This window comes from Hydra vulgaris, chromosome 01, assembly GCF_038396675.1.
Source record: "Hydra vulgaris chromosome 01, alternate assembly HydraT2T_AEP".
NCBI lineage: Eukaryota > Metazoa > Cnidaria > Hydrozoa > Anthoathecata > Hydridae > Hydra > Hydra vulgaris.
The window spans coordinates 12,979,283-12,995,705 of record NC_088920.1 but is presented as its reverse complement, the minus strand read 5'-3'; the positions used below and the strand labels follow the sequence as shown (position 1 = coordinate 12,995,705).

Sequence of the window (16,423 nt, the reverse complement as noted above, 5' to 3'; positions counted from 1 at the left end):
TTTAAAAATTATTTATTTTCAGAATATTAAATTTAATTCTAATGTGCTCTATCTAACTTCTAAAGTTTTAAAACTATGTGACTATATTCAATTTTCAAACTGCCAATTTGTCTGGAATCACCAACACCTACCTTTAACTTTCATCAATTTCTTTTCCAAAAGTGCCTACTCTCGTTATCACCTTCGTTCCAATAGTAATTTAAACCTGTCTGTCTCTAAACATTGCTCTCATAAATACGGACATAAATCTATAAAGTATCAAAGCATTAAAACTTGGAACAACCTTCCTTATGAACTAAAAGCTCTCAATTCTTTCTCAACCTTTAAAACTAGATTATTCTAATTTTTATTAAAAAAATATAGTTAGTGTTTATAATTTCTATTATCAATTTTTGTTGTCTTTAGTATTTTTTTTTTTTTTTTTTTTTTTTTTTTAATTTCAATCATATATTTTGTTGTCATTACTATTGCTTATTGTTATTTCTATAAATATTTACATTACTATTATTAACTACTTTTAACTATTACTACTAATATTAATATTGTTTTCATTATTATTATTATTATTTTTGTTATTATTGTTATTATCATTATTATTACATTATTATTGTTATTATTATTAGTGGTATTATTAACACCGTTATTTTTATGTTATAAAGTTATAATTAACATCGTTATTTTTATGTTATAAAGTTTATTATTTTTATTATATATTATGAAAATTAGCATTATATTTATTTGAATTAGATATTAGTAACATTAGCAGGTGATTACTTTATATTAGTAAATTTACTATTTGTAAACTTCCTTGAGTGTAATATCTTATTTCAGAAATAAATTATTGATTGATTATTGATATAACTCAGGCTTTTTAAAACATTCGCCATCTTGCCCCATATTCCCCTACGTTTATAACGGGTGATGACATAAAAATGAGATTGCGTTGAATCTAAATTTGCATGTACTAATACCATTTGCTGTATATATATTTTGTATTTATTTTATAGAAAATTTGTTCTAGTTTTAAATAAAATAAAAAATAATTAAATTTCAACGATTTAAAATAAAAATAAACAAATTTAAGCAAGAGCTTCTCCGTGAACGTGTGTATGGCTTTTACATGGACAATAAGCTAAATGGTAAATATTACACTTATTGTAATTTTAAAGCAGAAAAATTACCAAAAGCAACCATATACCGCGCAGAAAATGGAATCGGAACTCAAAGAGTTAAAGGAAGTGGTTGAGTTGCAAAAAAAATGACAAAAAAGAACATTACCAAGCTTTTTGACCACAAGGATGGCGTCTCACAAAGACAAGCAGCTAGAAAATTTGTGTGAGATCAGTCTTGTATATGCAAAACATTGAAGAAAAACACAGATGTTAAATGCAAAAAAAAACAAAGATTCATTAAGAACAGAGTCACAAAAACGCAAAATAAGAACCAGATGCAGTCGGTTATACGAAAAATATAAAAATCACGATTGGATAATTGATGATGAGTCTTATTTCACTTTGAAGCATAGCACCATTAACGGAAACTAAAGTTTCTACTCAAGTAACACTGCTTTGACACCGCTAAGCGTAAAATATGATCCAGTTGAAAAATATAAGCAAAAAGTGCTGGTCTGGATTTGTGTTTTGGCTAAAGGTATTTCTATACCTTTTTTTGTACCTTCTAAGCAATCACTCAAGCAAGAATTATACCTGAGCGAGTGCATCAAAAGAAGACTTGTTCATTTCATCAAAGCAAATCCTCTAGACAATAATTACATACTCTGGCCTGACCTATCAACATCACATTATGCAAAAACTGTAGTGGAGTATTTCAGACAAAATAACATCAATTTTGTTGAAAAGGAAGACAACCCTCCCAACGTACCTGAATGTAAGCCTATTGAGGACTTTTGGTCTCAATTGAAAGGAGAAGTATACAAGAACAACTGGCAAGCATAAACTATTGATCAACTTTGCAATAGAATAAAGTATTGTGTGAACAAGATCGACTTTATTGCCATACAATGGCTTATGGGATTCGTAAAAGGTCAAATTGATAATATTCGTAGAAATGGAATAATAGAAGATAATTAAATATATGTTTTCAAAGCTCGAAAAATTCTCTACTTAATACATTTTTAATTAAAAAAAAATCATTAAAAATAAAGGAGTTATGCCCTTTTAAATGCAGTCTCGTTTTTTTTTCATCACCCGTTACATAGTTTTACACAGTTTTCTATCAATTTAAAAGAAAAATGTTCAAACAAGATGTACAAATACTTGGAGCTCAAACAACAACATTCTTAGCTTTTTTACAGAGTGCTTAAAGATACCCCGAAAGTTTATATTCTTTTGGAGCGTTAATAATACTCATTCCAAATTGGCCTAATCAATTCTACATAGATGGTTTAAAAAAAAAGATTTTTTTAAAAACTTATTTTATAAAAATAAAGATTAATTATTTTCAAGCTGGTTTGTTTTTTATGTTGTTGTTTTTTCAAATTTATAAAACTTTATATTTTTATTAACTTTAAAAATAAGTTAATTAGTGTTCAGTAAATGGCTAACGTAATAATGATGTGCCAACTATAAAGTGTAGTTTATTAAATTTAGAAATAAGTTAATAAATTGCATGTTAATTTTCACTATTACAAATTACAGAGTTTGTTTGTGTTACTTATATTAACTTTTTTTTTAGGTATAATGACTCGTAAATAAAAAAAACATAATAATGGAAACCGTATATTCAATACTTTTTCTAACATTATTCTTTTGAAAAAGTGTACCCAAGCAATTCATAAAGGAATATTTAATCGTCAAACTCCAAAAAGGTTTTATATACCTAGTACCATCTGGACTAATTTGGTTAAATGCAGTACGTTTAGGTTGCAAATTTGATTACTTCAAAAGTTTTAATTGCGTCAAATTATTTTTCTTCCTTAGACATGAAATATATGTATCAGTAAATTTTTAAAATCATGACGATAAATTAAATACATATTTATAAAAATATATTACATTCATTGCTTCATAGGTTGCATTGGTATTGTTTATAATTCTTTTTAATGTCTTATTGTTTTAAGTCCATTTAGTTATTTTAAGTCCTTCTTATAAAATAAGTTCTAAGTACAAATTTAAATTACATTAAATGTAAGTGATAACATTTTATTTAAAGGCCTATGATAAATTTCAAATTACTATGTCAAAGTTACCCCATTACCGGGTAACTTTGACCCTCGCATTAATTCCATAAAATCTTGTATTTAATGAATACAGTGAATTTTTTATTTTTTTACTTCATTCATATTTATTTTTTACTTATTTTTATTCATATTATTAAGTAAATAACACAATAACGTTTAAATTTTCTATCTCTCAAGATTTAAAAATCTTATGTGTTTTATATAATGACCTGACCTTGTGCTAACCTTATGTGTTCTAAGCAATGACCTGACCTTGTAGTAATTTAATGTGTTTATTTCTGAATATTACTTGTCCTAGTTGCATACTGTATATTGCTCCTTAAATGTGAGTTTGATCTGACCTGTTCAACCTTTACTACTGGGGTAGACATGTATCCCCAGGATAAGCTTTTTTATTATTAAACTCTGCAACTGGACCCTTTTGGGTCCAGGTGCAAAGTTATACAAGAAAAAGACATAATTAAAAACGACTTGACTTATCATTTTTTCTATTTACTTTTCAATAAGTATGGATAAAAAGTTAATATCTGATGAAAAACAAATTTTTATAAAGCGTTTTTTCGAACGATATTCTTGAATGTTTTTTTTCGAACGATAACCTTGAATATTTTAAAGAGTAGTTATCTCTAATCCATTGAAATTTTATTAATACTTTTGATAATGCAGACTTTTTTAAAGCGTTTTACGATATTTAAAACTCTATTTTTTTGAAAATAGTTTCATCTAATAGTATCTCAAAGATAAAACTATTAAATTACCGTGGATTACAAAGGGTTTGCATGAATCTTCAAAAATTGAAAATAAATCATACGTTAAAAACTTAAAAACTAAAACAAAAGAAAACAAAGTTATTTATAAAAGTTATACTAAAATTTTTTAAACCCTAAAAAAAAAAAAAAAAAAAAACACTCTTTAGAATTTACTTAAATAATATGAAATAAATTCGAAAGGCACGTGGTTGGTAATAAAAAAATGCCATTGTCAGCAACAAATTTACGTTACGCTCTCTACCCAATTCAATTAAACTTAATAATTTGTTGTTTGATAAAAGAAAGATGAAGAGTTGAATAAGTATCTTTTGTCTGTAGGACCTAATTTTTCCAGAATACTAAAAATTTTTGCTCCCTTCTTAACTCTTACCTAAACAACTTTGAATTACCTTTCAAAGAACTTAAAAATCTTTTTAAAATGATAAAGTCAAACAAATTAGTAGGCTTGGACGGTACTGATTAGATATGATATGATTGGATGGATTGAAATATGATTAGTGACAACATCGTTATAAGTTCATTTGATGTTATAAAATATATAACATTTATGATTTTTTCAGTTTCAATAAAACTAGGAATTTTTCCACAAGGTCTAAAGATGGCAAAAGCCATATTAAAAAGTGGAGAAAAAGCGTTTAACAACATTAATTATCGTCCAACTTCTATTCTTCATGTTTTCTCTAAAGTTTTACAAAGAACTTTGAACAACAAAAAATCAGTGGTCATACCATTTAAACATTATATGGTAATCAATATCGCTTTAAAATAAATAAACCTACTGAACTTCTTCAATTTATTCAATCTACAAAAAAGATTTCTGATTCTTTTGAAAATTCTCCACTTTAGAAGTTTTTATCTAGCAAAAGCTTCTGTACTATTGATGACTTTAAAAAACTCACCACATTAAAAAAAATTTTTTAAATGTGGTAAGTGATAAGGAGTAACTGGTAATATATTAGTTTTGCTGAAAAGTTACCCTAAAATCTCGAAAGAAATTTGTTTTTGCAGATGAAATCATCAACTTTTTAAATATGACAGAGTTTTACAAGAATTCATATAAGAACCTCTCCTATTTTTAATTATTAATTATCTTAATGATCTTTTAAATGCGTCTAAACTAATTAAAATTATGTTTGCTGATGATTCAAAGTTATTTTTCTCTCATAACTCTATTAATACATTATTTAACAACATAAACATTGAACAAATTAAATGGTTTAAACAAAAAATCATTAAATTTTGATAAAACTATTTGGATTATACCCGTCCAACTAGTATGACTTTTCTTATTATTTATGATATGCTTATTAAAAAAAGTTTTAGTGACAAGATTTCGACGTTTGATTAAATTTTACTTGCAAGCTTGTGCGATATAATTTCTAAATGCTATTTATCTTCAAGACTTGTAGACATTTATTTATTTAGACCACACAAATTTTATTTTTCTTCCATAACAACATCACCTCATTATATGAAGTAATAAACATTAGTTTACTTTTTTTTTATTTAGAAGAGATCGAGACTAGTTTCTCAGTTTTTACATTTTAAATTCTGTAGCCCTTATGGCACTTTTTTTTCATAAATAGTAAAGTATACTCTTAAAAAATATGAATTTTGGTAACATAGTTAAGTATTATTTTTTAGGACGCAATCGAAGCCTCAAAAAAAAATTATGCTAACACACCCCAGATTGGCAGATAAATTCAAGACCACGATAATAAGCAGCAGGATTTGCAGGTGTGAATTTTTTTAGATTAATAATACTTCTACAAACCATTTATTTGTATTTTGAATACCTAAATAAAACAAAATGCAAAAATAACATTTGTTCAATCAAAATGTTAACAACGTAAATCAACAAAGCTAAAACTGAACATTGAGTTAAAAAAATTACCAAACGAATTTTCTTTTTAGATTTAAGGTTCAGCATTTCCACAAAATAGTTTAAAAAATTCACTGAACGATATTCGTGGCTAGATTTTAATAAGTTTTATATTGGAGTCTTATATATAGTCTATATATTACCAAGTTTCATGGCCGGTTACGAATGTTAAACATAATGGTTATGATATTTACAAATTGATATTGTGCATACATACATATACAAACATACACGTTGTTAACAAATCTTTATTATGGAATCACAAAGTTATAATGTTTAATATTATTTAGAGATTAAGTTAATTAATTAGAGAACAATTAGAATAATTAGAATAATTAAAGATAATTTTATTATTAAAATGCTTTTTACTTTCCTTACTTTTTTTACACGTAAAAAAGTGTTATAAAAAAACCTATTTCTTATATACAGCTTGAACATATGTTTAATACCATAAAATTAATTTCATTTATTTGGAATTTAGTAAAATGTAGTTTCAATTATACCAGGGTTCAGTTTGGAAGAGAAGAGCTGACTTGTAATGATTCACATTTTATGGAAACTATTGGATTGCTGACAAACTCTCAACTTCTGTAGAAAATTGGTTTCATAAAAAGAAATTTTGAAATTGTGTTTTAAAAAGAAGAACAAAAAATTTAAGTAAAAAGGTTTTAGAAAAAAGATAACAACTTTAAGATTTGACCAAAAAAAAACATTATCACTGAACGTTGAACGTAATTACGAAGGCACCTTTTTCTTACACTACCCAATGCAAGCTTATTGTAGCTTTTAGTTTTATAAGAATGATAAAAAATTTCTAAAAAAGAGGTACGGGTGATATTTGTTAGCTTTTTAATTTTTTTAGGGCTTTTATTTTTACAGACATTTTTTAATTGACTCTACATAGTTTATATAGTTTGTAAAATAATAAAGTTAAAATACTTAATATTTCATATTGTTGTTAGTATAAACCTTTTTAGTATAAACCTTGTTAATATGAACCTCGTTAGTATAGACCTCTAGTTGGTTGGAGTATTAAAGAACTTGTGACAATGAGAAGTATTATAATAAAATGTTTAGACTAATGGTAAAGCGACAAAAAATAGACGATGCGTGGGCCATGGCGACGAGTAAAAGGGGGGAAGCCCGGAGGGATCATGCCTCTTCCCCCCTCCCCTCCCTAAGAATTTTTCAAAGTTATGTTAATTTTCTAGCTGATAAAAAATTTGAATACTATTATATAAGTAGAAACACTTTTATATTTTAAAAAATGTCAGACATCATAAATACACTTTACAATGCTTTTACTTTCCTTAGTTAATGTGATTTAAATCTACATCTCGTACCGAGATTAGATTAGGCAAAACTTATTTCGCCTATTACATGAAAAAACCAACATGTCTTGCCTTAGCATGGTTTGTAAGACTCCCGCGCTTTTCTTAGTTACTCGTCAGCAACACTGCAACCGTGAATAATAAAAATGCCCAACGGAATTTGAAATGTAAAGTAAATTAAATCTTGATAGTAGCACATTCGGCGGCCTCAGGCGGCCGCCGAATGTGCCGTACCCTAGATCCGCCCCTGTAATAAAAATTTTATTTTACATTTGATTTAAACTTGGACGTATTTAGTATATTATATTATAATATTATATCTTTTATACACCCATGATCTTTTTTTTTTTTTTAATATATATATTTACTGCTCATATAATAAGAAATGTAAATAATAAATATAGTTTTAATAAACATAGCAATTGTCATTTAAATATACTGTCAACTCAAATATGCAAACTCTGATAAATAACAAAATACGAGCCAATTAAACAAGTAAAAAGCTAAGAATAATGGAATTTTTATTTCAAAAAATCAATAAAATTATTTATCTAATTTAAAAATTTCATTTTTTATTACAAACTTAAAGGAATTTAACAACTTCACCGTATTTAAATTAAAATAGACAAATGTTAATTTAAACACAAGACAAAATAAAATTATAAAAATTTCAAAAAAATTACTGCTACCAAATTTTTAAAAGCATATTTAAGTTTGTTGTCTTTTTAAGGGCACTATACCTGTACCGCGGATCAAAACTATGGAGCGCATTTTTTTTAACTTTGAAAATCACAAAAGTAAATAGTATATGTTGTATCTGCGACTTAGAGCAATAATTAACAAATTCATTCAAATAATTTAGAAATAATATAGAATTATAACTTTGAAATGTGTTATAATTTGATTTTAAAATAATAATTATAATGACTATTCACTTTCAGATGATCTTGCAAAAGAACTGGTTGAATGTGTCATCATGATTAATGAAAATCAAGAAGTATCCGGACATTGGACCGGGCAAATTCACTTCTGTCGGATATTCAGTCACGATGAAACACCAAAATTTGTTAACTTTGGTGTTAATGGTTCATCGAGCGGTTTAGTATATGGTGGTCGTGGTAAAAGATGTCAAAAAATGTTGTTCAAAATATTTCTAACTTATTAGTTTCGACAACAGAGAATAAATCACAAGATTGCAAATCCTTCCTTGCATTTTATAAATTATTCGACAGACACTTGATTGCAAAAAAAACACTTCGCCCTGTTTTTGTACTGAGCGATGGTCACAGTTCTCGCTTCCATTATACCTTACTTCGATTTCTTTGAGAAAAAGAAATACATTTATATATATCACTTCCAGACACTACTTGGGCAACACAACCACCCGACCAAATCAACAAGGCACTCCATGACCACCACGCCAACACAAAAGAAAATTTGTTCAATCGACGTCAAACAATTAACAGAGAAGCCTTTATGTTGTCTCTTGCAAGTATGAGGGACAAGTGGGCTACGCCAGAATCGATACAAAAAGCTGGTAAGAAATTTGGTATTACTAATGAAAGTTTTAATTTTGCATTTATGCCAAGTAATAAATTCTACCAAGCTTCTATGTAAGGCAAGGAAGCTGCTTCCCCTGACGTTACTGATGTTTCAACAATTCTAAGTAGCAAAGTAAGTTTTCATATATCTATGAAACGAAAAGATAGCTAAATGTATTGGAAAGAGAATGCTTAAAACTAGAAAGAAAAATGTTTGTTATTGCAGACCATGATTACAGACTTACATGAAAAAAGCATCAATCTTAATGAAATACCAGATCTTTTGACAATCCAAAAAATAAAGTCAACTCAAAGTAATGGTATGCACAAAGCAACTACAAGAGTAACTTATGTCCATGGCTCCATGGAAGGTCATGATGTGCTAAATCTCGTAGAATCTAAACTCAAAAGAAAAAAAAGTGAAAGAGGAAGAAGACAGAGAAAAAAAGAGAGTGAAGAAACTGAGTTGTCCTATAGATGCAAGGAAAGATGCATTTCGGACAATACCATTTGCAAAGCTGCAAAGCTAAAACAATGTCCCATGTGTCAAATTGTTATGAAATCAAGAATGTATGTGGTAAATCAAAGTGCATTGTAGATGGTAAAAGACCAATTATGATTTTACTTAAATTTTTATCAAGAAAAAGAATCGCTGCAAAATATTTATTTCGAAAGTCTAATGATAAAGAAGACAGCACTGAAGATTCGTAAATCCAATAGATTTCATTATTGAGAATCGTTTTTATTATTTATTATAAATTAAAGTGTTTTGTTTGATGTTTTTGAGACCTTTCTCCTTCAGAAGAATGAAAAATTGGAAAAAAAGTTAAAACTATATGGTGCCCTTGAAAAGACAAAAATATTAACATTTTACAATGCTTTTTAAGCAACCAAAACTATATATTCCTATTAAAAAAGTGAAAAACACTTACTATTCTTATAAAAGCCCTATTCATAGCCTCTTGGTTAAGGAATTAAATTAAATATTTTTCTTTTTATGTTAAATATTAGTCATTTTATGTTCTCAAATTTTTTTAAAAACAATCTTCTGGAACAAAATTTAAAAAAATTTTAAATTTCTGCACTATAACTTCACATTTTTCTGAAAGTTATATGGTCTGTTTATATTTTTGAATTTCCCAACTTTTGTTTAATGCTTTTCAAGATTAGTGATAGGCAATTTAATTTTCTTATCTTTTTAAGCGCACTTTACCTGTACGATATTCAATATTCAGCATAACGGGTGATGCGGAAGTTATCGGACAAATCCTAATTTCATTATTTGAGCATAATAATTAGTTTTTGTGGTTTATCTTTGATTTTATCACAAAAACTGATTATTATTTGAGCATAATAATCAGTTTTTGTGGTAAAATGAGGTTAAATGCAGCTGAACGAGAATCTTTTCGAAAGCGACTAAAAATTTTTTTTGTAAATAAACCTAATATAAAAAATAAATAAATCGTAAATCATTTGAAAAGGAAGGATTTGCTCGAAGTACAATATATGATAACCTAAAAAGACTTGAAATTGTTCAATCGTTTTCTGTTAGAAAGCACCCTGGTCGTCCGACATCCTGGACTAGAGAAAAGAAAGCCGAATTAATGAGACTTGTCAACAATCGAAACGGGGCCAGTCAGAGAAAAATAGGTATTAAATTCGGTGTAAATCAATCGACAATTGGTCGTCAGTTAAAAAAAAAAAGAATATTAAATATAGAAAACTTATAAGCTTTACGCCATGATTGATAACTTGCTAAGATCCCTTCAATTACCAAAGATGTCGGCAACCAGTGGAAGAAAATCTTCATATTTAGTATTGATACAATAAAAAATATGAGAAATGATGACCTATTTATATTTTACGGTGGTTAAGAAAGTAATAAATTCAATCAAATTATTTGAAAAACCTGTTTGTTAATAGAATTTTAATAATAATTTAGATCTTCCTATATTTATGAACGGTGATGTACTCGATGTGTCACCTACTCTTCATCATCATCTAGGATTAACTCTTACTTCCAATCTTTCTTGGAAACCATATATCAAATCAGTTGCAAAATTAGCATCTGCTAAGGTTGCATCTCTTTATCGATCTCGTCACTTTCTTACTTCGGATTTTATTCTCTATCTCTATAAATCTAAAATCCGGCCTTGTATGGAATACTGTTGCCATATCTGGGGCGGATCTTCTAATGATGTCCTTTCTCTTTTAGACAAGGTGCAAAAACGCATTGTAAACATAGTTAGACCTGCTCTTGCAGCCAACCTCCAAAGATCATCACATCGTCGTAATGTTGCTTCTCTTTCTATTTTCTACAAATACTATAATGGGCACTGCTCTAAAGATCTAGCGTCTCTTGTGCCATCTGCTAAAATTCATTCTCGTGTTACTCGTCATTCAATTAAGTCTCATCCTTTTTCTGTGACTGTTTCTAAGTGCTCCAAAAACGCTTATTCGTCTAGTTTTTTTCCTCGAACATCAGTTCTTTGGAATTCGCCTCCTTTATCTTGCTTTCCTGATTCATATAATTTGCAATCTTTTAAGTCGTCCGTCAATCGTTATCTTGCTCTACAATCTTCATCTTTTCTCTTTCAATAACTTCCAACTTTAATTAGTGGCTGCTTGCAGCATTGTTGGAAGTGAAGATGTTTAAAAAAAGTAAATAAAATAAATGTCATTATAATAAGATCCAAATTGGAACCAAATAAAAGTGCGATTCACCTACAGACTATTTAAAAAAATTCGATGCCAATTGATTTCCGAAATATTCGCAAGATAGTTCTGAATACGGAAAAAGAAAATTATCCCATAATCCAGAATATTTGGATCATTACCGAAATCGTGTTATAAAGTGGAGCTACATCGGCCACTAAAAAAACGCTCTTTTTCAATGCAGAGAGTTAAAACGTAACTCAGATCAGCAGTAGCTAACAATTTACTGCTGCACAGGATAAGCGCAGGAGTAAGCTCGCATTATTTACTTGTATTTGAATTCAAGATAATGATTTTACTTTAATGAGGTGGCGCAAAAGTTTGCATGTGATTTTGAATGTACTTTAGAATGAATTTATACAAATGAGTACGAACCACAATCCAATCATAAATTATAGTCACTAATAACCAACTTGATGTTAAAAACAACAGCGAAGTACATTTATTTCAAAAATGTGCTTGTTTTCAATAATATATTTTCGGTAGAAGATAATAATCAATCAGATTTGAGGCTAATAGATACCGAATGCTACCTTTCCGTATCTATCAGCCTCAAATCAGGTGGTAGATACATACTATCTCGAATGATAATCTACTTATGTATATATACTAATAAATCTACATTTCATCTAAAAGTTTTTTAATTTGATTAAAATTTTACTAAATTATAAAAATTTTAATATTTCATAAAATAAAAAACAGGTTTACTAAAAACAGTTTATTTATTACTAAAAAACAGAAAAAAATTCTAACAAAATAATAAAAATCAAAAGATCAAAATCTCTGAAGATTTTTTTTAAAACTGAAGAACAGAAAAAATCTTGACAAAATAACAAAATATAAAGAAAAAATTGAGTCGAATTGGAATTTTTATAGTTTAAGTAAAAAACAGAATCAAAATCTCAAGAAAAAAAAAAAGAAGAAAAACTCAAATGGAACAATAATTTTACTTTTTTTATATTATAAAAAAAAATAAAAATATATTAACTAAATAACACAAAAATCAAAAATATCAACTGAAGAATTCAAATAAAACCATAAAAAGCTTGTAATATTATTTAGATATTTAGTTTTATTTTAAAGTTTATAAATCTCAGTTTTTAACAAAAACTTGAAAAATATCAACAACAAAAAAATTTTTAAGTAACTTCTTTTAAAAATAAAAAATGTTTAGTTAGCAACGCCATTTACTTTCATCTACTTTTCCCGTGGGAGCAATCGTTAATCGTTGAAAACAATATAATAAAGAAATAATCCTTTCAAAAATACCATTTTCAATCACTTTTTATCAATTCATGACCTTGAAAAGTGATATTTCTTTAAAAATATATATAATACGGCCATTCAAGAAATCGCAAATATATATATATAAAAAATAAATAAAGAACGACTAATCAACACTCTAACGAAGCAATGATTTTTTTAAAATTGTTTTTTATTATAAATGTCAAAAACTCCTTAGTTCCATAAGTACTGCTTTTTCTTTCATTCTATTGGCATTATCTTTTCTAATCTGGTCCCGATATTTGTAAAAATAACATTACTTCGGGACAAATATGAAGCCAAGAAATGTATAACTTCTAAGTAAATAAAAAAATGAGGAAGCTATATCTTTGTGAAAATAATTGAATTTAGCTACAGCGAAAGCCACGGAAAATACGATAGTTATAAAAAATGATACCGACGTTGTTAATACAAAACTCCAGCCTTCATTATACTTCATGTCTAAAAATTGTTTATTTCGAATCTGTAGTCCCATTGACAAAATAATAAAAAAGAAGCAGACTGCGTTAACAATGTGAAAGTAGAAACTCCGGGTCGAGAATCCACAGACGTCAGTCGAGTATGTATAGTCTACTCCAACCTCGACTACAGTGAAATAACCAATATTCGTGTGAATACAAGTGAAAGGAACAACAGATAATAGTAGCAAAATAATTACTTGCAATGTTTTATTGGATATTATGCGATATAAACAGTTTGTTTGATTCGATTTAGGAGATCTGCTGATTTGTGATGTATTTTTAAGAGGTTCCCTTGCAAATGCAAATTGTTTTACTGCTTTCTTCGTTACATCTGGAAGACGAACACATAATTTTAAAAGAATGGTCAAAAAACATATATTTGAGCCAGTTTGAGAAAAAAAGCTTCTGAGAATACAAAGAACGTAAGTTGCTGAGTTCAAATTTAAAATTGCAGCTGTTATTTGGAAAAAAATACCAATGAGATAAACAATCCACAGTGCTCTTCGACCTTTCCTGAAAATTTTTGAATCAAAATAGCGAAAAACAATGACAAGACAATATATATTCATAGGATACACAAATATTGTTAATAAAGCTAACACACTTAGATGATACGAAAATGTAAAAAAGCTTATTTTTTTTTTGGTAACCTTGAACAAGTCATTGTTTCTAGTTCTGCTTTTTCTAAGCCTAGCTGGCACATAACACATGTATTGTTAATAACAATGCTATTAAAAGGACATTTTATACAACTCCAGCAGCAGATTTTGAGATTGTCATTAGCATGTTCCTTTATGTAACCTATATCACAAGGTTTGCTACAAATTGGAGTAAAATTAAAACCCACCCATGTTTTGCTATGGTCAAATAAATAAATTTTTTTACATTGTCCAAGAACTTTTTCATTCTTGAAATAAGAATTAGTGCGATTTATTGACCAAACACCAACTTTAGTAGATTTGAATGCTCTCTGAGTAGGGTTGTGGTATACAACGTCATAGCTAATTATTTCAGGTTTAGTATAGTTATCCCAAAACACAGTTGATGAAATAGTGTTGTCTGGATATGACATTAAACGAAGAATATTAAACAATTCTTTCCTAACATTACTCACATTTACGGTAGAATATTCACATTTGAAATAAGTAAGGTGTGATGTATCACTTTTTTTTTCTATTAAAGTACGGATAGCCATAGCGCTGGCATAAATAGCGTGAATCATGTAATTTACAAGAACTTTTTCTGTGTATGGTCGTCGTGTTGTAAACCATTCCACATTGTATGGAACTTCAGAGCATCTAGTAATACGACAGTGTTTTTGCATGAAGTTATATTTTTTGGCTATTTTATAATACGTATTACTTACATTGTCGTAATACTTAACAGCATTTTCTTCAGAATACCATGATTGACTCCGACTCGGGATGAGATAACGAGAATCCATAAAATTTTTAAACTCCGTATGTTCTGCGTGTGTTAACTCAATTAAAATAGATTCTACATGTAAAACATGCACGTGATCAGACATAGGAGGAGAAAAATATAAAAAATCAATTGCTCCATAAAACCAAATTATTTTAAATGGATTGGACTTTAAATTTTTTTCAATAATTAGTGCTCTTAATTCCTTCAGCAAAAACAGAGAATCTTCCGGATTTGTAAAAGCAATAATTCCTTTTATTCCATCTTCATAGGAGTTTCGAAGAAACTTTCTGTATTCGTTTTCAGGTGCAATTCCATCTACATCATCGTAACTTTTTCGAAGATACGAAGATTATGATACTATGGTGTATAGAAAACACCATAGTATCATAATCTTCTAGAAACATTTTAATTTCCCTAATGCATAGATTTAAATCGCTTGCCCAATTCTTGAAAACCTCTGTGTCATTGTTTATATACATAGCTTCTGAGGTTGCTAAATTAAAATAATTCCACCCCAAAGAAGTCAATAGGTCTAATAATGCTTGCATTCTGAACCGATCTGATGGCACTGTTTTAAATATATTTGTTGATTCATATTCTAAAGTAACAGTTGTTGCACCGTAGCTCACCATAACTGTTTCCGTACTGTCTGCCATTTCCACAAAGGAACTGTATAAGTTTTCGTTTGGACCGATGATTATTGGAACATCAAACAAATAAGTGACCAATGTGTCAAATGTAAGAATTGTTGTAATATCTTGAGGATGCGCATCTGCAACATCATGACCCAAAACCTTATTCAGAGCCATTTTGTATCCGTACAAAAAATCTGTTTTCGAGTTGACTTGATTAATTGCAAAGACAGCTGCCTCCATATAAACAAGATATGGTTGATAAAAACTATTATTTGGATCATTAGTAGCATCCCAGGTATCAGGAACAATAATGTTAACAAGAAAAGTACGATCATCTAAAGTTAAATGAAAATAATACAGTACAATAAATGATCTATAACAGAGCTTAATCCAAAACACATTTTTAACACTGTTTAATCAACAACTGAACTTTAATAACAACCCAGATCCATAACACTCATTCAACCTCTCCTAAAAATTACCTTCCATAACAAAACATAATAAGTAATTATTCCATAATAATATAGTTTTAAAAAAACGTTTTAAAGCTAACTTATTGAACCATACCAGTTAAACAATTGCAAGGTTTCAATTTATTTTTTCTTGTTTTGTTTTATCTATTTAAGCATTAAAAAATATATTAAAAAGTTTAATGTAATGCAAATATTTAATGTAAAAAACTAAAAAAAATTAAGAAAAAACACCTTTTTTTTTCCCAATCAAGATCAATGCACTTTAGATCAATGCAATTTAAAAAATTAGAAAAATGGATTTCTTTTGTATGCCTAAATTAAATTTGTATTTAAAAATGATGCGCCTAATCATTCATACTTTATGGTAGGGTTTTCATGGTTGCGTTTTGTTATGGTTGTGTTGTGATCAGCATCAGTAGTAACAATTCCTTAATTTGTAAATATTCTCTAGTAATGAGTCTGTTATGCTATGAAATGATTTGAATGTAAAACATGCTAAAAGTGCATGTTAAGGTTATTTAAAAAGCTAATAGACATTTTTTAGTACCACAATTAATATCGTCATAATAGTCCTGTTAATTAGATGATAGTATTATTGAAAAAATAAAAAATTGCTAGATGGAGAGATAAAAGAAGAAAATAAATCAGTGATACTCAAACTTATATGGCCTCACATAAATAAATGTATTTATATCAAATTTGAATAG

At 28.0% G+C, this 16,423-nt stretch overlaps 1 protein-coding gene across 1 annotated transcript; it reads right to left on the bottom strand.

Moving 5' to 3' along the window:
* Window positions 1-13,814: 13,814 nt before the first annotated feature.
* LOC136074108 (metabotropic glutamate receptor 8-like) lies at window positions 13,815-15,732 on the bottom strand. Its single transcript, XM_065786409.1, has 3 exons — window positions 15,726-15,732; window positions 14,984-15,578; window positions 13,815-14,937 (listed from the first exon to the last, which is right to left on the bottom strand). Exons 1-3 carry the CDS (start codon window positions 15,730-15,732, stop codon window positions 13,815-13,817), a joined length of 1,725 nt encoding a protein of 574 aa, XP_065642481.1.
* Window positions 15,733-16,423: the final 691 nt, after the last annotated feature.